We start from the raw sequence: 21,806 nt of genomic DNA, 5'->3' as shown, positions 1-21,806 counted from the left end.
AAAAATGCATAAATAAATAAATCCTGTCACACTTTGCACGCCCATACCACTGCCTACCTGTATCTGCGCCCCGTACCCGCTCTCCACCCTCCTCTTCCCCTTTCACCCACCCCTATCCCATCCCCGCCTCCTGTCTCCCCTCACTCCGCACTCTTGGAGAGCAGGAAAAAAGTTTCAAACATTGCCGACGTCACGTCCTCCTTGTCCAATGGGTAAAGGAGCTGAGATTTTGGGGGTGGGCCGCCTCCTCCAGCCTCTGGCTCTGCTTCAGTGAATGAAGTGGGAGGTATGCTTCCTTCTCAGGCAGTCTGTGGTGCCTGCGCCGCTCCTGCACCCCGCCTGCTACACTCCGGCCCTTGCGCTCTCTTGTCTGCCTGATCCTTCTGCTCCTGGGAGTACAGTGCTTCGCTCGTGACCTGACGCAGGACCCCTGAACCACGGCCGGCACGTCGCGCACCTTTCTGCATAAGTCACCTGGTGGACTCTGAAGCCCTGGGACCCGCTGACAACTTTTGATGGATGCTTGTTCTTATCTCAAGACCGGTTCGGCTGGCTGGAGACCTGGGGAGCTCTAACCCCGCTGGGAATTTAAGAAGTCCCGCAAGTCCCCCCTCCCCCCGATCGTGATCAGATTTCATTTCATCTGGGAATGAGATCCCAGGCTCTCCCGAGAGAGGTCTGAGGCCGCCCCACCTGCTCGTGTCCCCGTGGTTGGAGGTTCGCGCACGCCGAGGGGCGCGCATCTGGTTTTGCAGACATGTCGCCCGGCCCCGGACTGGGGGGATGTTGGCATTTCGTGGCGCTGCTTGGGATTGTGTGCATGGTAGCCTTGGATCGCGTTGGAGGATGCCCCAGCAAATGTACCTGTTCGGGACCAAATGTGGACTGCCATGGGCTGGGCTTGAAAGCAGTGCCCAGGGGCATCCCGCGGAACGCAGAGAGGATGTAAGTACTCACAGGGGCGCTCTGTGCATGCTGTCGGGGCTGGGGCTGTGCAAGGGAAACAACAAAGAGGGGTGTGCAAGTCCGGTGTAGAAAGACGCATGAACCATGTGGAGATGGGTGGAAACTGTGGCGTAGCCCTAGTGCAAGAAAGGAAATGACCCCCTCCCCATTGATATTTGAATTATAAAATACATTAATAACCAGCGCTCCATGCGCCCCTCGGCCCCGGCGCTACCGCACCTGCTGCACCAATTGAACGACGCCCTTGGGTGGGAATCAAATATATATCAATAAGGATATTTGTCATTAGCTCTTGGAGGCATTTACCGGTTGGCGCTATATCGAAGATTCTTTGTGGCCTCGCAAACGCGTCTGTGATTGCTGGATGCCTCTGAGGGGGTCTAGTTGACTTCTGGTGATCTTTAAATGGACTCTGCCTTCAGAGCGTGCCTTTAGTCTGACATTTCGCTTGAAATGCAGATTTGCTTCTGCAAATTCCCTGCCCCCCAGAGCGGCGCTCAAGACGTGATTTTGGGCTGATGTCCCTTAGATGCGAGGGGGTTGTTCTATCAGGTGGAGGGAAGGGGTGGCGCGAGTCATTCCTTCTGCACGGTACGGACGTCTCTCCTTTCTTTTAGTTGGTTTTGTCAATGTGTTGCTGCTGAATTACTCACGTGGTTCGCTGTCTTGCTGTTGGGAGGAGATCGGTACATGAAGGCTTTATTCGTGTCCGCGTTATCAGTTCTGCAGCCGACCGTCTGCACCTCTTCCCCGCCCCCTCACACTCACCTGTGTGCAGGATAGGGTGATGGAGCGGGGTCGGGTCTGCTGCCCACAACTCAGAGCGGGGCTGAGCAGTAGGTGTGCGCGTCCGGCTGTGGCGCCCCCTCCCAGCCCCAGGGCTGTTTAGAGTAAATCCGGTCTGGTGGCCGGAGCAGTGACAGCTCCGCATTCCGACCTTTGTCTGCACATTCCGCCGTCTCGTCGGAGCAGGAGAGCTCGTGCAGCGGGGGTGACAGTCGGCGTTTCACCAGGGGACCCTGGGGTAGAGTCTGGGGTCGTCAGCCGCCCACGGGGCCCGCAGGCCAAGGCACGGCCAGGGAGCGTGGGTCCATCCCTTGTAACTTCAAACCATGTGTTGCCTCTCGTTTTCTCACCGTTCCCCCTGAACATGCACAACCCGCGACCCTCAGCACGCGTTTGTATATTCGTAGATTACGCGTTCCTCTGGGGCCTACTTTTTTGCTGTTCTCCAAATGTTTAATATTATTCAACGATGCTCATGTCGTCGACTTCGTGAGGCTGAAAGGCCCAGTACAGCCCCCCCATCTGAACTTGCGGCAATGGGAGAGGAAAAGCCGAACACAGGTCCGTGCATTGAATGCTTTAGTCCACTCAACCATCAGATGCGGCAACGGAACACACATCTTTTTACACTCCAAGGCCGATTGTCCAGTCCCTACTGGATATCTGTACTTCCCTTTATTCAATCCCTACTGCATTGTAGTTTCTTTTTATACATACTAGGCAATAATGCAGCAGCAGAAAGTTACAATGCCCCAGAAATCACCCTTAATTTAGAGAAGTTGGAGACTCGAACCTTCAGAACCGGGTTGTTTGTACTCATTAAAGATGCGCCTGAAGCACAAACGGTTTTCCCTGACAGTCTGTGCGATTTACACATTTGGGTAACTAGCGACTACCACCAGTCAACAGACTCTACTACGCATTGTATCCTCCTCAGGTGGCTGAAAGTCTGTCTGACCTTGAGAGAAAGAGACCTTCTAGATGCAGTCTGTACACACATCTCTGAAGCAGGCACATTAACACGCTGAGCCACCTTACCAGTAACTAGCAACAGCAGCGATCTCTTAGAATAAGTGCTTTAAGCAACAGGCTGGGAGCAGTAAGTGTTTTGTTCAATAGTACTAGTGAATACAGTGCATACTGTGTTACTAGTGTTCTCAGCCTAGGCAGGAAATGTGGTCAGTTTAGTTGTATAGCGACGTTTAGGGTAACACACTTCCAAGGTAAGTGTGCACATCAAGGCATGCTTCCCCCCCCCCCCCTATGGCCACAAGGTGCAAGTTATGCCACAGTCACTCACTCGGCTGCATAAATACAAATTGTCCCCATTCTGGTAGATAGTGGGAAACGCTGCAAGTTGCAAATTGTGAAAAAAGGCTATAATTCAGACATCTGAAAAAATTGGGGAGAAAAGAAATCGCCGTCTGATTACTCCATGTGTATTTTAACAGAGCTCATTTCCCAGATCATATATGTTTACCACAACCAATGGCAGCAGGTGGTACGTCACAGGGCAGTATTGTGCAAACAGCATTTCAACTTTTGTGTTAACTTACATGACAGATCTATCACACATGTATAACATGAAAAACACTACCTCAGGTTGTAGGACGGGGAAAATGCCACGTCTTATGAACAATCACTCATCGTGAACATTCTCTGTCTTAGTGTGCATGGCTGCAAGAAGGGGCCACCCTCTGTTCCTCCAGCTCGCATTCCTTGTATTGTTCCATAGCAAGATCTGGGTGGTGTGAGCCACAAGCTTGTGTTGGTGGCTGGGTGGGCGCAGATGTCGTGACTACATTTTCAATTGCGGATTCTTGGATGCGACCGCTTCAGTCCAGATTTCTGCAGTTAAACACACTGTGTGATCCTATGCGAACCACTTCATCTCTCTTCTGTCTCATTCCCTTGATCTAATAAAATTGGAAGCGTTTAAATATGGGCCAAAGAGGGATAAATAACCGGTATTTGCGTTTTTTGTGTCCCACTAGAGAGTTATTACTTTCCATTTCTTGCCACAGATCAAAGGCAGTTTGAAGACGGTGCTTCATGTTCAACCAAAGGAGCTTTTCATAATTGGCTAAAATGGGCAGTAACTGCGTAATTGCGCCCTGAGAGCAGGGACTGCGCGCATGGAAACTGTCTTGGGTGAAGAGTGGTATCTGGGCCTCTTTGACAGGGATTAGACTCGTGATCGGGGTCAGAGCTCAGGGACAAGCGTCAGATGTCAGTCTGCAGACACTGAGCATTAGGGGCCGCAGACTGAGCAGGACGCCGGCAGAGCTACTCTGCAGGGCGTGGGTGCACTGCCCAAGTCACGTGGTCACCTTCAGACCTTCGACGTTTTGGCCAATTCCCGCTGGAAAGTGTCTTTAACAAGTTTCTGTCCCAAATATTTTCCCCTGAAATTGCATGTCTGGTAATCTCATTGCACGCTGCCTTTCTACTAACGTGTGTTTTAAAGTATGTTAAAATAACAGACCTGAGATAAATACGTTTCGTTTTAATACCTGGACGGAATGGAATATAATCTTGGTTCTCCTCAGATTGGAATCTGCCCAAAAGGGCACATAGGAGAGCATGCACGCGATATTTGAAAAACATCACACGTGAAAATCGCTCTCATTAATACCTAACTTTTGGAAGGAAGAACTCAATACTGACTGTGGAATATAATATTACTTGGTTTAATCCATGATCTTTGCAAGCAGAATTTGACAAACTGTTAAAACATATAGGAATGGCGCCCGAGCTCAACCATATCAACTATTTAGAAGAGTTCAATCCATGCTATATATTGAACAGTATTGCTGCCTACTGTAGCCCATATAGTAGTGGATGGGGTAGTTTAATAAATATGCCATGGCGAATAAGAAACTCATCACACTATCCCATATTTTCTGGATCAAAGACTACAATGCATATAAAATAGGCATATCGGCCAATTTTACCCACATTCTCTGAAAGGGAGAGAGTTCAATATGTGTTATATACAGAGTAGGAGAATCACAACCGGTAACACAGATTCTCTGGGGCAGTGAAACAAGTCCTAAATATGGGTTATAAAGTGATTTGCTTTAGCTAACAGTCTATGAGCGGGAGCATAAACTATATGTTAAATATTGAATCTGAACATCACCTGCTTTACTCCACATTCACCTGATGGAAGAGCCTGACACCTGTTAGGTAATTCAAATATCACTCTTACATTCTCCATGTTGAATATTGAATAGAAATGTAGACCAATGTATCCAACATTCTCTGTACTAGATAGTAAAATACATGCTGAATATTGATTACAAATGTTGCCCTCTTTAGCCCAGATTATCCTGATGGGCGAGTGGAATACACTTGATGGGAGAGAACAATACGTGTAAAATATTGAATACATAATCGCGCAATGTACCCCACATTCTCTGGATGAAAGATACCAACACATGCTAAATATTAAGTGCCAATATCTCCCTCATTGACCCAAGTAATCTGGATGAGAGAGTCCAATACATGTTAATCAATGAATATGGATATTGCCGGTTCAAACTCATATCCACTGTTTTGGAGAGTTGAATTTAGACATGCAGTCCCAGGTATCATCTTCAAATCACTGCTAAAATGTTCATCTAACCAGTATAACATACGTAACTGACAGCACATTTTGAAAGCAATTTTTGCGAAAACCTACATGTGGCTGAAAGCTAAAAACATACACAATGAAAAACATATATCGTAAAAGAAGGGCAAGAGACACTCTGGACTTTTCACACGCCCTCCATCAATATGGAGTACAAAGATTATTTTCCAATGAGCCTTCATACACCATACATACATCACCTTTCCAGAGCCTCATAACACCGTACCTATCACACGGGCTGTCCGTTTCCATAAACCAAAGGGGTTGCGAACAGCCCTCAGTCCCTGATCGAGTACAGAGACCAGTTAAACTGTAAACACTTATGGTGGGTCCACAGTGGCCTTCCTTGCATATCTTTTGAAAATTAAATCGTAGAAGTGGTTAATTTTAAAGCATTTACTAAACGTGCTAGCTAATAAAATGCATGCATATTATGTGATAGTCAAAAGGAGAGATCATTTTTCACCATAGAATCAAAGCCCTTCTAGATGCCTCAGTTGGGCCCCGTGGAGTAACACAAAACAAGAGGCTGTTCAATGGAGAGGTGCACAAGTGACTCCTCCATTTTCTCCCAAATCTCCAAATCCTTGGACAATGGTGAGATGCCTTGTGGGTATGAATAAAAGATGGCCATGTCCCATATGAAGCAATGGTCCAGTTTGGGCTTTTCTTTTACAACTCATTGTGTTCAGGTGTGTTAACTCAGTTGGATAAAGTGAAGTCAACAAGGATAACATCTCCCAGAATGCATTGCGTTGATAAACCAAAAACCCAGAATCAGAATGCTGCATTCTTGGTGACATGGAGTATTCTGGTAAGCCTACCTGAGTAGGGGCACAACCCCTTCACCTCAGGGACTGCAGTAGCCCTTGTTGGGCCGTGGCTTGGCATCAGTAACTGAAAGGCACACACTGGTGTCTCCTCTCTCATGAACCTTTAGTATGCATATTCTTTGCAGTGATTGTCTTTGCTCAGAGAGCACCCTGGGCAAAACCAAATTTGGTGCCCCCTGCAGTACTTTCTCCGTAACTTTGTGTTGAAAAAAATGAGGTGTAGGAGGAAAAGTGGCTGGGGTCAAGAGAAAGTACAGCCATGGGAAGAAAAACTGTCAGAATGCAGACCCAGGCGCCAGCAGCCTCCAGAAACTGTTTAAATACACTTTTGTTGGAGCCAGGTTGATAGAAGACTGCTGCAGGTAGCTCCTGCGCCCTTCTAAAGGTCGGCGCCCTGGGCGCAGGCCCAGTTTCCACATGCCAAAGGCCGATCCTGATTCCATGCTGCAGCGGGTCCACACCTTGCAGTCTGTGCTGTTTCAATGCTGAAATCAAGCTTCTTTTATCCAAGACGCTCGGGAAAATTCAGAAGTATCTCTCTAGAAGCATGCACTTCAGGCTGCGGTCGGAGGGAAGTGCTTGGATCAACAAAGTTGGTCGGTGCTCTGCGTGCTGTAAGCAACGGGGTTTAACTTAACTGACCAGCTTTGTAGCAGTGTGCAGCAACATGCTGAAACCCGAGAGCTGTAACCTCGGGCGCTCCAGGTCACCAGCTTGATGTAAAACACCCGCCACAGAGTTCACCCATGATTTCACCCTAGTGCCAGCACACAGGGCCTTTCGAAACGATAAGTACACGCTTGGAGTCAATTGAAATTCCACTGGAAAAAAAACAGTGGTCTGGCCTCCGATGTCAGGCTCTGCTCTCTGACATTTGAGCCAAGGTGAAACACGAACTCGTAACTTCGAGTGACGCATTCAAGAAGTCGGTGTAACTTGGCGGTAATGCAGAATTTAATGCGCAGAAAAGTTCACATAGAGCTTATTCGGAGTGAAGAAGTTGCTTTGCAATCCGTTCCTTCTTGACAATTGAAGTTACAGAGCGCGCGCATTGCTGACGTAAAACGTGCATGCGCACATCCGCCGCCCGTGGCTTGGTCCTGAGATTAAAAGTATTGATAAAGATCTGCATAGTAGGGGTTAAATACGTAGGCAAGCCATGAGGCAGGTTTACATGTCATAGGCAGAGCCTCGTGCAAAAAAATGGAAACTGTCCCTCTGGCTTCTCGTATTACGTCTGTTTCCTTCCTTTCAACTAGCGGCGAGCTATGATTATTGTAGTACGGGCAGTGGCACCAGGGTCCTGCTACACGAGCAGCCCACTGCATCCCAATTGTGGTTGCCTTTTCCTACCGAACCAGTACGAGGCGGGTGCAGTTTCTTTGCAGTTGTTGCGTGCCCGGGGGTGCTCCCTGGTGAGGTGCTCAGGCCTGATGCATGTGGGTAACGGCGGCAGCGAACAAAAGACACTTGCGCTCTCTGTGGTTGCAAGTTCGGTCTGACCCGGATGTCCGGTCATGACCTGTACTTTATTTCTCTCCCCCAGCTTCTGCTCTGGGCGGTACCAATTTACTTTCACATAGAGGTGGGCGTGGAGGACAACCCTTCAACAGCGGACACACATGGGTGATCCTCCCAACATAACATTCCTCCTGTACCACAAATTGGCTGAGAACAAACTATGACACCCAAAAACCAGGTGGCGCAGTATAAGACACAGGATATATACATATATATATATATAGAGAGAGAGATGTGAACGATGCATAACATGGGAACACAAACATTGTCCATGTAAGAGCACTTAGTCCAATACGAAACCTCTAAGTCGACGACACCGCAGGATTGGCCCGGAGTTGATACCTCTGACCTCCACGACAGACACTCCTCTCTTGACAGTTCTCGGTGAGGGACATCCTCGAGGAATTGCCGGTGGAAAACCTGGGCGGAGACCGTTGTTGTCGGTTGGCCAGCAACACATCAGCAGATTCAGGCGCAACCGTGGATTCAACATCATCTGGATCAGGCGCCTCTGCTCTGGGAGACACAGGATGTTGCACCGGATGTTTTTACGTCTTGAAATGTGAAATGTTCCTCATTGTTTCACCATCCCTCCTGCCTGTTATCATCGTGCCTTTGATTGCCTGGATGGCCCAGGGGTCCAGTTCAAATGGAAGCAAGAACTTTCCTCGTGGATGTCGATTTCTCACCAACACAAAGTCACCGACTGCCAGAGACTGCCTCTTTGCATGCCGTCACCGGGACATTTGATCATTCTTGGCTCGTCGTTGTTGGAGTCGTTCGGCAACCTGATTACAAAGGCTTAAGGACGGAGTCACATGAGGGATGACATCTTCCACCATCCGGTGAATTCACAGCGACCCGGGGGTGACCATGGTTGTGGAGTGAGGTGTCAAACGGTATTCTTTCAGGAAAGTGTACAGGGCGCATTCCATGTTCTGCTCTCAGGCAACGGCTATCCTCAGGAACTTGTTAAGGGTGCGCATAAAATGCTCTGCCTCCCCATTTGCTTGTGGCCACCTGGGCGTGATTTTGTGATGTCGGACACCACAGATTGGAGGTAATCAGTGAACTCGTGACTAGAAAACGGTGGGCCATTGTCTGTGTGTAGCTCTCGAAGAAGTCCATGGGTGAGCATGATCTTCTCAATCCGCGGTATTGTGTTGCTCGCGGTGGTTGAATCTAGAATCTCGACCTCTGGATATTTTGAAAAATCATCAATGACGACGATGACGACGAGCATGTGCCGCCCCTCCCGTCAGGCAGACTCCCGAAGTCGGCACTGGCTCTGTGCAAGGGGTGAGGTGGTATATCTTCCGTCACAATTGGTGCAGGTGGTTCAGCTGGGCCCATGGCTTGACATAGAGAGCAAGATCGGACCGTCTGCTCTACCACGCTGTCCAAATCAGGAAACCACATTTACTGCATGGTCGTGACTTGGTCTTGACTATTCCTTGGTGAGCAATCTGGGCCAGATCCACCACTCGTTGTTGCAAGGTTCGGGGAATGACCAGTCGGGTGCCTCTCATTAGGCATCCTTCGGGATAAATGGGCAGTTCGGTGCGAACATTATGTAGGGCTTTGACGGCCATTTGGACCTCTTCAGTCCTGCATGACAGATTGTCAAGTAGGAGGTGCCATTTTCCTGATACCACAGCTCAGGTCGCCATTTCCCAGCATTCGTCTGCCTTGGTTGCTTCTACAATGTCCTCCAGCAAGATGGGAAGGGGGCGAGAACGCTCCACCACTAGCCTGACGTATTCCTCAATCTCGTCCGCTTCACTCTCCTCCTCCTTGGTCACCGGCCTCGCATGCCTGGACAGGAAGTCGGCTGGATTATGTGTCCCTGAGCGATAGATCACGTTGAACTGGTATTCTTGTCGTTGTAGGATCCACTTTTACTGCATGGTCAATGGGAGTCATGGGAGTCTCGTCAAAACCACCACTTTTCAATCCTCAGTGGTGGTTTTGACGAGACTCCCATGAAGAGCGGAATCAGCGGTTTGTGGTCTGTGTGGACGGTAAACGGTTGACTATACAGGTACAGATGGAAGTGGCAGCACCCCCAGTGGATCGCAATTGCTTCCTTTTCGATGTGTGAGTATCTCTGTTCAGTGTCGGTTAGTGCACGGCTGGCATATGCTACCGGTGCCCACTCCTCATCTGGCTGCTTTTGGGATAGTACTGCCCCGAGTCCAATGGGGCTCGCATCGACTGACAGATCCGACTTGCGCGCTGGGTTGAAGTAAACTAACGTGGTCTCCGCTGAGAGGGCACGTTTGGTGTCCAGAAACGCCTTTTCTTGCACAGGACCCCACTCCCAAGTGGTGGTAGTCTTCGTGAGGTCTCGCAATGGCGCAGTTAGTTCCGTAACGTTCCGGATGAATCGGCCACAGTATGTGACCATACCCAAAAAGCTTCTCACACCAGTCACGGTGGTAGGGGCTGGTGCAGTCTGGATGTCACAGACTTTTGCAGGATTGGGTGACACGCCTTGCTGGGAGAAGTGGTACCCGAAGAAAGCTACTTCCTTCTGAAGGAAAGCCTATTTTTCACGATGTAGGGTGAGGCCACTGTCTTGTAGTCTCTGGAAGACATCACAAAGGCGGTCCATGTGTTCCTTTAGAGTTGTCGTCACTGACATTTATGACTCCTCTGAGGCCGGAAAACACCCCTCTAATGGTGTCTTGAAAAACCTCCGCCGCGCTGTAGACTCCAAAGCTGAGCCGCTTGTATCTGCGTAGTCCCACATGTGTGGAGAATGTGGTGATGGCTCTCGATTCAGGGTCTAGCAGTAGCTGGTGACAGCCTGCTCTTAGATCCATTTTAGAAAACCACTGCGAACTACTAACTTCCGCGACTATGTCGTCTACTGTCGGGGTAAGATGGCGTTCCCTCTTTATCGCGTGGTTCGCCAGGCGCATGTCGACGCAGATTCTGACTTTCCCTGGTTGCTTGGGCTTTCGGGCTATCACGATTGTAGACAACCATGCCTCTAGTTTCCTCAGCTCCTCCTCGACTTTTGGCCGCAGATGAAAAGCCACTCGTCGGTGTTTGAGAGCAACCAATTGGATAGACTGATCCACGTGGAGCCACACCATATAATCCTTGAGGCATCCTATGCCTTTGAAAAGGGATTTGAATTCTTCCACCAAGCATTCCACATCTTCCTGGTGTACAGCGAAAGCGAAGGCTACCAGCTGTAGGGGCTCCACCGTGCGGCAGCTCAGTAACATCCCAGGCCCTTCCTGGGTGACATAGACCTTGGCTCTGGTGGATTTTGACTCATGGGAGATGTTGGTGGTGAATACGCCGGCCAAGGAGAGAGGCGTCGTGGAACCATACGCAAAAACCTGTGTGGAAGTCGGTCGCAGGGTTGGCTGTATCGGAAGCGCCCGTAGCATGGACTGCGCCATGATGTTTATGGGGGCGCCTGTGTCGATCAGCGCCTGTATCTGGGATCCGGCAACGCTTATGCTGCATTTCGGGATTCGCCACTTAGGGCATCCGTTTGGTTGCAGGGCGTGAATGACGTGGACTGCCCCCTCCACATTATCATCATCCATGGTGTCTTCGTCCTCTCCCGTACGCGGGGTATCTATGGCGTTGACCTGTCGGCCTCGCTGCCATCTTTGCCCAGCTGAGTGACACACTTTTGCCAGGTGATTTAGCCTGCGACATACCGAATATTTCTTCCCTTGAGCAGGGCACGGTTCTTGATGAGGATGAATTTCCCTGCACATGTAGCATGTCCTGGTTGTTGATGGTGGCTTGCTGCGTTCTGGCTTCTTTGGGGTGTGCTTCGTAGGGGACGCGGCTGTCACCGCATTCACATGTTCAGTCTTGACTTGTCGTTGAAGTGCCTCTTCCATGTGTGCAGCACACACCTTTGACAGTTCTTTGGATTCGGCCCATCGTCAAGATGTCGGCCATGGAGATTCCTGGAGTTTGAAGTATGTTTTCTCACACCTTGATGGACGAGCACCCCTGAATGAATTGTGCTCTTATTTGATCGTTTATATCCAGCAACGTGCATGTGCTTGCCAGTTCTTTTAAGCGGGCGTAAAAAGTGTCCACCGATTCCTCAGGGAGTTGCTGTACTTGGCATAATAGAAAGCGTTCATAATCTGGGTTGGCTAGAGGTTCGAAGTGTGCCGTCAGTGCAGCTTGAGGGTAGCGTAGGTGTGGAGCTACTGATTTGCCCAACTTGTGGATCGCAGGACCGCCCAGGTGCAACAACATGGGTCGTTGGCGCTCCGGCTTCAGGCCCACCGCAGCAAAGTCGGTCTCGAGGCGCTCCAGCCAGTCCTTCCATTTAGCCACCTGCGCAGATGGTTGGCCATCCATTACGAAAGCCTCAACAGGGGGCACAGTCGCCGTTCTGCGCACTCTAGTTTAATCAGGGATACACCGTCGAAATACCCCAACTTGACTCAGGAGGACCACGCCTGTGGAGAAGTAGACTTGGGTCTGGACCATGCAGCAGCACGCCTTGGTTTTGCACACCTTTGAACTGTCAGTCCCAGTCTGTTGGGATGGGCCTGCCTTATGCAGCCTTCTGGTAGCAGAAATATACGTGCCCGCTGGAAAAAAATGCACACTTGGTGTTCTGGCCGTGGTGCAGTGTTTTGTAGATGCCGAGTAAGCTGAAGACTTATGTTTGCCACCCTTGCTTTATTGTATTTTATTTCTTAGGCCATTAGTGAGTGTTGTCCCTTTTAGTTTCCTTTTTTTTTTGTTTCTTTATTTGTCCCTCGCTGCACCAGGGATCTGTGCCATTTATCACCGATGCTCCTGCCCGCCGCGGATACAGGCAACGCAGCGCGAGACACTGCCGGCACCTTCTCTTGCTTCGCACGAAAGCACGGCGTGCGCGCGCACACAGACCACGTGTGTAGGGATTGTGCCAAACAGTTCTGCAGACGCGGCCGGGCAGCCACTCCGGGGCGTATGAGGACTCCGAAGGAGGAGGCACACAGGCACACTGAGAAGGAACAGGGTAAGGGCGCTCACCGTGAGACAGGCGGGCCCGGCGCCCGATGACGACTCACAGCGGCCGCTTCTGAATCAAAGAAGGCACTCCGGCACAGAGCGGTCCCTTGAGAGGAGACCACCCTCGTCGCCAGTTGTTGCGTGCCCTGGGTTGCTCCCTGGTGAGGTACTCAGGCCTGATGAATGTGGGTAACGGCAGCAGCTAACAAAAGACACTTCTTCTCTCTGTGGTTGCAAGTTCGGTCTGACCCGGATGTCCATTCATGACCTGTACTTTATTTCTATCCCCCAGCTTCCGCTCTGGGCGGTACCAATTTACTTTCACATAGAGGTGGGCGTGGAGGACACCCCTTCAATAGCGAACACACATGGGTGATCCTCCCAACATAACAGCAGTCATTAGGGCGCGTGACTGTCTTACTATGCCATGGGTTTCGAGTACGATGTTGGGACATCGGTGCACACACTGCGTGTGCATCGCCCGCCATCCTCCTTGTTTATAAACGCACTGCAACAAGTCCACTTACTTTTACGGCTCGATCCCAAAGTCTAATTCTGAAAATCAAGTAGGGTGAAGTAACGATATCAGTCCTGGATTTCCCCCATTTAAAGTTATAGGCCTCTTTGCGTATTTGTAGCTAGGCAGATTAAACTACAGTGAAACCTCGTGCAGTTTTGGAAAATTAAAAAATGCAAATCTGGGGGAGGTGCATTGGGGGCGACTGAAAGGATATTACAGTTTTCCAATATGTAAGTCGGAACAAAGATTGACCCCCACCTCCAGCCCCACGGTTCGAACCATGTGTAGCAAAAAAAGGGAGTTTTATAGGTTTTATTTGAAATTTTCACACTGAGGTCTGACTGCCCCAGCCAATGAATTGCACGTTGAAAATCAATTAAAAACGTGCCGCATTTAACACTCCAGGGTGGGCATACCATGGGTTCAGGCGCAGACGCACTGTTTGCCCCTACTGTTCGCAAACCAATCTTCCTACTGTGTGAATTTCACGCGGAGTTGATAGTTTACTGAATGCCTGCAAAAGTATGCAGAGGTCAGCTAAGGTTAAATATATGATAGATGCAAATTATACAGGCACTCTCGGTGAGCAGGCGCTCCCCGCCCAGAGGAGGTAACAGATCAGTAGGTGTGGGACGTGGGACATGATAATTGCAGGCTGCAGTGAGAGCCGTGAAAGAATAGGGGCAGACTCTTTATTGTACCACTGGACCCCGAGCCCTCCCTAAATTCGGCTGGATAGATCCATTTAGAAAATTTTACATAATCCCCAGTTTATTTGTGCATGTGCCATTGTAACATACAAGCTATGGGTCTTAGAGACCTATGCTCAAAATTGTAATCAATCACACAGGGATGTAAACTCGATATTGAACATTGTGGGCATGTAATGTGTACACAAATGTGTACAGGTATGCCGCAGGGCTATGGCAGAGATAGGTGGCAGAGGCGATATTTAAATCTGTGTATCACTAGGGAGACATCAATCCAACATGTTTTGCACGTAGTGGTGAGTCCTATGGGTATATCATGGATAGGTCTGGGCGGAGTTCTCCGTAGAAGTGACAAAAAAACGTTGCCAAGGTGCGCAGAGTGCCGCGAGCGGCAGAGTGCATTACCTTGCGGCGTTCGCAGTGATTTTTAGCGCCGGGTGTTTGTCCCATGCTGTAAAATCAGCGCGAACTGCATCACGAGCAGGGCAAGAGGGTGCTGCTTCATTCTGCCACTCGAGTAGAAGTTCTAATCAAGCGGCAGCTTCATCAACGCGAACGGAAGGTTTCTCAATGCGAACAGTTGTGACTATCCGCGACCACCCGCATTGAGAAATCTCGCTGGGAACCGGTCTAGAGTTGGATTTTCCTCCCTCACCAATTTACCATTGGCGAGCCAGGAAACAACTCCGCTCTGCTATGTGTAGGTGGGTTTTTTGGAACTCTGTGAGCTCCGCGGAGTGCGAAAAACTCAGCAAACTCTGCGAACAGAGCGGACTTCACCCCCCTGCCCTAATCATGTAGAGCTGTGGAGCACAGTAGTCATTTGCACCTGTTTTTTTTACACCGAAGGCTACTTTTGTCTTGCTGAATAGGCTGCAGAAACCTTTGTGGAACCTTTTGTAATACAGAAGTCATAGGTGCATATTTTGTGCCGGAGTGATTTCAAAGGAGCATTTGCTAGTTGTGAGTAACGGAATCCCTTTGCACTAGTAGCGTAACGAAACTTGAAGGGGTCTCCCTGCAAAGTACATGCAGGGGGCCCCCCCACACTCTGGATCCAGACGGGAGCCAGTGCCGGAGGGGGCCCCGCGGAGCTTGGGGTACCCCTACACCGCAGGGGCTGCGGGGGTCTTTATTATGCCACTGCTTTTCACCATTGTCATATTATAGATGTGGATGCAGCAGCAAAAGGAAACTGGTAGGCACATTAAATATGTGCCACAAATGAAGAGGCGCACTCCCAATTTACACCCCTCGTCATCCTATGAAAGGGAAACGGTGGTCTCAGGATTTCCTCGGGTATTTTACTAGAGATAAGGTGAATCGCACGCACTCAGAGTCAGAGATGGAATCAGGCGGTCTGGTCTGCAAGAGAAGAGTTTGTACCTGCACTGAGAGAGCACTTTTTAGGCTTTGCTATACAGGACATGTGCTGTCTCTGCGCGACGTGTTGTTTGCACCCAGTAGGCATACAGCTCTCCCATAGCTTACCATTTGTTAGCCTCAGCGTCGCTCTCATTTCCTTTGTACCTGTGTGTCACAGCATGCAGGCATTATGTCTTCTTCTTGTGTTTGGCCCTCCCCTGGAGCACGGTCCAAGTATTTGTGTCCATCCACTGCTTACGATTATGGGGCTATTTTTTTCTTTGTCCTCAGGCACTCCGTATGAGTGCTTATGTTTTCAGTCCATCTCACATATCACCATCCATGTAGCTTCTATTCCCTGCCATCTGTTCCCCTTCCATGTTGCCTCTTTTCCCTCCTACCCCCTACCAAGTAATTTACTCCACTGCACTCTATGCAATGCACTCTATGCCACTTTGCTCTTCTCTGCCCCACTCTACCCTAGGCCACTGCACTTGATGCCCCTGCACTCTATGCCACTCTACTCTGCACCACTCTATGCCACTTCACTTTATGCCGCTGTACTCTAAAAAACTATACTCTACGCCATGCACTCTATGCCACAGCACTCTACTCTTCACCGCTCTTTGCCTCTGCGTTCTACTCCACTGCACTTTATACCACTGCATTCTGCAACACTCTACTCTGCGCAACTGTACTTTATGCTACTGCACTCTATGCCTCTCCACGCCACTGCATTTTACTCTACTGCACTTTACGCTCTCTGCACTCCACGACACTCTACTCTGCACCAATCTACTCTACACACTCTGTCACTCTACACCACTTTAATATACATCACTGCACTCTATGCCACTGCACTCTATGCCACTGCATTCTATGCCAATGAACTCTATGCCACTCTACTCTACTCTGCACAACAGCACTCTAAGCCCCTGTACTCCACGTCACTGCACTATACTCTGCACCACTATATGCCACTGCACTCTACACCACTGTACTCCACTCTGCACCACTCTACTCTACACCTACTGCACCCTATGCCTGCCAATCTACTCAGCACCATTCGATTCTATGCACTGCACTCTACCCCACTCTTCTCTGCACCACTCTACTCAATGCCACTGAAATCTACGCCACTGCACTCTAAACAACTGCACTCTACGCCACTGCAGTCTATTCAGTGCCACTGCACTCTACAACACTGCTCTGTTCACCACTCTATTCTATGCCTCTGACTTCTATGTCACTCTACTGCACTCTGCACCACTCCATGCCACTGAACTCTACACCACTGCACTCTACTCTGCACTACTCCACTCTATGACACTCTAGTCCACCCACTCCACTGTATGCCACTCTATACCACTCTACGCCACTCTACTCCTGTCCACTCCATTCCACTTTACTCTATGGCACTCCACTTTACACCACTCCACTCTACACCACTCCACTCTATGCCACTACACTCTGTGCCACTCCTTCTGCTTTACACCACTCCACTCTACTCCACATTTTCTCTACGTCACTCCAAGCCACTCTATCCCACTTCAAGCCACTCTGTTCCACTCCCCTCTATGCCAATCCACTCTACGACACTCTGCACCTCTCTACGCTATGCCACTCCACTCCACTCCACTTCATCCTGCTGTACTACATGGCTAAAACCACTGGCAAAGCCAATAGCTCTCTCATAGGCAAAACCTAATGGTTTTGCCAGCGTTGTTTTTTGTTATGTGGTTAATTCTCCTGGCCTACACCAGACACACCGGAAGAACGCCTGGTGCTCACTGGGCCCATTAGCCATTTAACATGCCATGGCCTCTGTCATCGCAAGTAGGGTGGCAGGTACATTCATTTTAGCTGTCTACATTTCTAGAGATGGCATTTTGTCTACGGGGTGCATTTTGTATTTTGAGTTGGATTTTTTACCAATTATTTTTTTTTTACAAAAATGGAATTATCCAGATCCCACATTCTCCTTGGGGCCTTTCATCTGGATGCTTATGGAAAACTGTTCCCCAGTACTATTCACACCGAAACCTCCATTCTGCTAGCTCTATGCTACTGAAATCTTAAAATTAAAAATTATTCAGCTTTGAAAGAAAATCTTTCAGTACCTGGGCCAACAGTAGAGCCTGTAATTATTTCAGAGGGATGCAGCACTATAGAGATATTGAATCAGGTACATTTTCTATGGTTTCCAGGTTTGTAGTATAAGTGAGGGACTGCTCTGAATGAACCTACCACCAACCACTTGTCTGTTATACATAGCAGAGGTTTCTAGTTGATGGCTAGATGGGCCGGCCTGATACTGGCCTTTTCAGTGCATTCCTGCACTTATACTTCTGACTGGGAAGTCCTATTATGAATAGTCACAGCCCTATGCTGTGACCATGTTAAAATGCTAGCATCTCCACTACTTGGACCCTAGTAAAAGAAAGGACTATGAGTGGTTGGCTGAAGAGGGGGTGGAGGGAGGAAGGAACACCCAGCCAAATGTGTGGTGTATATTTATACTAATAAGGGCTTGTGGTTTAGTGAAGCTGATTGTTGAATGATTTTTTTATGCTACATGAAACTGCATTACTTTACAGCACAGTGCGTTTTCCATTTACACTGCCTCTTGATGGTACAGTTGTGTCTGATGTATACAAAAAATGATGAGTGGAATGCTTGAATTAATCTCAGCTGCAGGTAATTACTTGAGGCTGAATCCCAGGACCATTTTCATCCTTATTAGGACTCATTTTAGCTAGTTCTAGTAGCACATTGTTCACTGGACCATTGTCTGAGCATACCTGTCCTACATAGGGCATCACACGGAAGCATACAAAAACACTGATGAATAGAATGGTTGAATTAATCTCTGCCACTGATAATTGCTTGGGGCTGTATTTCAGTTCATCGTCCATCATTTTTTTGCACACCATGCCACCTCAGTTTGGAATCAGCCATATGCAAATCAGTCTTGATCCAACTCCAGTGGTAACAGTCTAGCCCGAACTGTCAGGCTTGGTCCTCCCTCAACTGGAATACAAGCAATCCAGGACTGGTTTTGCTCATATTAGGGTTATCTCTGGTGCCAGAGTGTTGTTTGCTAATAGTGGATTTTCCTACGGATTCTGAACTTTCTCCAATTTCCTTCCTTCAATGTGATATAAAAGCTGAATATGTCATATTCGATATCATCAGAGATACAGACCAGTCACTGGACAGGAGATGGATTAGATATAGTGAATTATCTGATGATTGGGAAATACTTCTATCCAATCATGGTCAATCTCTGCGATTAACTTTTGTGGATAAAGATTGCACCCTAGGATTGCTCCAAGAGCAGCTATATACCCATTCCTGGACTCAGAGTCGAGCTAAAGCGGTTCCAACTATTTGTGGGTGGTGCTTCTGCCTGATTGGTGTCAAGCACCCACCTTTCTGAACAAACCACTATCCAAGGTCTGCTGAAAGTAAACAATGGCAAGTTTGACAGACTCCTCAGATGTCTTTCATTTACTAAGACCTAAAACACTTCACATCATTGATTATCCCTTAATTTTGATCTCCTTTGCAGTATCTTTCCAGTCACATTATGGGAGAATGAGTTAGCTTGTTCCATTTAAAGGGAGAAAATAGGATCGGCATTTGGATGGGACCGCCACTTACATGTAACAAGAGTATGTTGGGCTTCTTTGTTTGCATTAAAGATGGCAAATGGGTTATTGATTGTGTTGTAGAAGAAGCATCACACAGACGGCAGGTGACTGATGTAGTGCTACAGATGTAAGGGGTCTACAGAGGGGTCAGCTGGGTGCCTGGAGGTAGAAAATCCAGCTTTAAACTCAATGTGATGAGATAAAGTAAAAGTGACACACAGCAGGTATTGCAGAAACTCTAGTAAACACCACATTGCTAACTGCTTACTCACCTTCGTGAGATGGACCACAGCCATGAAGTTTCAACTTACATTTATATCACAGCTCTACAGTTGATCGATAAAATCACATATTCCAACCAGCCAAAGACCAAAATGATGTAATTTCTGAAATCAACAAAAACACACCTTTGCTGATGGCCCGCATGCAGGTGAAGTCTGGGAAATGAATGATCCAAAGAACCTGTGCTCTGGTTTTCCATAAGCAATGTGGGAAATTGTGCTGTTGTGAATTGCAGCTCTTGGGAAAAGCCGATATACTTTTATAGGGCGCAACATCCCTGATAAATTGAAGTGCAGGTCCGGCCTGGGAAGCCAAGCAGCCCTGGCAAATTTCTCAGAACAGTCCTTGGGGAAGCACTGCCTGGCTCCAGGAGGCTGGAAATGCTTGCTTACTGCTTTTGTTACTGGCAGCTGATATTGCAGCACCGCTGCAAAACCGGCCCCCCTGAACAAAACCAGCCCCCTCCTCTGAATACCCGAACCCCAACCCTTCCAGCCTCCCGGGGAAACGCCCGATGCCCGGTACAGCCAGTCCAGCCCTGTTGAAGTGGGTCTCTTGCAGGCTGCAAAACGTGGTCCATTTGAATTGTAGCACATGATAGTCGTAATTTGGATTTTTTTTTAGATAAGAGTCCTCCATTTCATTACAAATATGTGCACAGGGGATATTCCAAGGGTATGCCAATTTCAGAAACTAAGGCAGAACTGGGGCACGATACCGTCAACTCATATTCAAATGTTAAAGCCTTAACATTTGGAAAATCCAGAGACCCCGAATGGCAAACAAAATCTCATTGGACGACTTGTGTTAATCCACAGGCAAGAAAGTAATCTCTCTCCGGTGACTGTATTTAAAATCAAAATTCTGAGCTTAAGGCAAGGAATCAGTGAGGTGCTCCTGACAGCTAGTTCCCTTCTTTAAGCTCCATTGCTGACAGCCTGAGAAAGCGCATGTCTGAAGGATCAATAATGGGAAAAGTATTTGTGCTGGGACAGATTACCCTATGCAATCCATATGTATACAGCACTTCCCTATGTTCGAATAGGAGGGTGGAGATTCATCTATCAATGGACCGCCCCATTCACATAGTGTTCAGCACATGTCTCAATGCAATCAAAGAGCACTGAGCCTTTGAAGCAGGGCAGTTGCACCAAGGAGAAGGCACCTCCTCCTCCGAGGGAGGTCTTTGTCCTGCCGCAGATTGTTGATGCTTGTTCAACAGACTTTAGGGCCTGGGCACAGACAATAAAGCATTTAGAACAGCGATTACAAAGGATCTAATTTCATACAAATGCATTAAAATAAAAATTGGAGTTTTAGCAAAACCAGACGGTTTTTGTTCCTAGCCATGTTTCTTGACTCTATTTTAATTTATTTTTTTTGCTTGTTGGATGCGTTCCTTGCTTGTGTTTGTTGTAATCTGCTCCCACCCAGGCCTGGATCCCCTCATGGCCTTACTATGTGGGAGGGCTCCGACCAGAGGGTACGGTGCGCTGAATCTGGTGTTCATGTGTCTTCATTACCTAAGGGCCCGCTCTGGGACGTCCCCTATTACCGCATCTGTGGCTGCGGTCTGGGTCTCACGTGCCTCTAGGAAGCCTTCTCTCCGAGGGGGAGGAGGGAGGAAAGACGGGGGTCTTCCATCAAAATGCCTCAGAGCCCCTTCGAGGTCGAGACGGCCTTCTAATGAAGTAAATAAATAGTTAAAAACATTTTACTCGTACGTCTTGTTTAAACTGTTCCAGACTGCCCCTGCTGAGACGTCACGGGGGTTTCCTGGCCGTATGCAGGGTGAAATCTAAATGCATTCGGTGTGTTTGCTTTGCTGACCATGGACCCAAGCAAAAATCTGCGCACGACTTCCTTTAGTATACTTTTTTGTTGGCATAGAGTTCGCACTATTCGAGAGCACACAAGTATGTATAATGTTGGGTGAAGGATTGTGTGATTATTTTCTGTGGCAAAACTGACAAGAAAAAAAGCAGAGCATAAGCTCTAATTTAACTTGTGTCGCATAGAACATTTTTTGCGCCATGATATGGAAACATTGTCTTGGGTTTTTACTGTGTTCTTTCTGCTTAAATGATACTGTGTCGTCATTTTTACTCCCCTTCTTAACACGATGTGTTTTAGCAGTAGTTGGCAGACACATGATTTTTTATTTTTGATTCAGGGATGTAGTTTCAAATACTATGTCTTGTATTTGAAAATTGAAGAAATTAATAAAAACAAAAAAGCACTAATGTACAGAGACAAAACATGTTTTCAAAGTTAAACTAATGGGACGAATTCTTCAAACATACCAAAGAAGTGAAACGATGAAAGGAAAACGAAAGGTTGGCTAACATGAAGTCGGAGGTCCACACAGTGTAATTATGTAGTCAACACGAAAATCGATAGCATATTAGAATTCATATTCACCATAATTCCTTCGTCTGTAGAAGCTTACGAAGTAGATGGCCACGTAGGCGACGAATGGACAAATATCACGCAGTGTGAGCTTTCTTGCACCCTGGCCGGGTGAAGAAGAAGCCGCACAATGTT

The 21,806-nt window shown here is 48.2% G+C and overlaps 1 protein-coding gene across 1 annotated transcript in view; it reads left to right on the top strand.

The window, feature by feature from the left end:
* Positions 1-215: 215 nt before the first annotated feature.
* The window catches only part of SLIT3 (slit guidance ligand 3), a 1,010,870-nt gene continuing 989,279 nt past the window's right edge, over positions 216-21,806 (top strand). Inside the window, exon 1 of the mRNA XM_085617848.1 lies at positions 216-945. Coding sequence (XP_085473974.1) covers positions 758-945 — 188 coding nt within the window. The 5' untranslated portion in view covers positions 216-757. The remainder of the gene's footprint in view (positions 946-21,806) is intronic.

This window comes from Triturus cristatus, chromosome 7 (assembly GCF_964204655.1).
Source record: "Triturus cristatus chromosome 7, aTriCri1.1, whole genome shotgun sequence".
In the NCBI taxonomy this organism is placed as follows: Eukaryota; Metazoa; Chordata; class Amphibia; order Caudata; family Salamandridae; genus Triturus; species Triturus cristatus.
The sequence above is the reverse complement of the archived record's forward strand: the minus strand, read 5'-3'. Positions and strand labels throughout refer to the sequence as shown.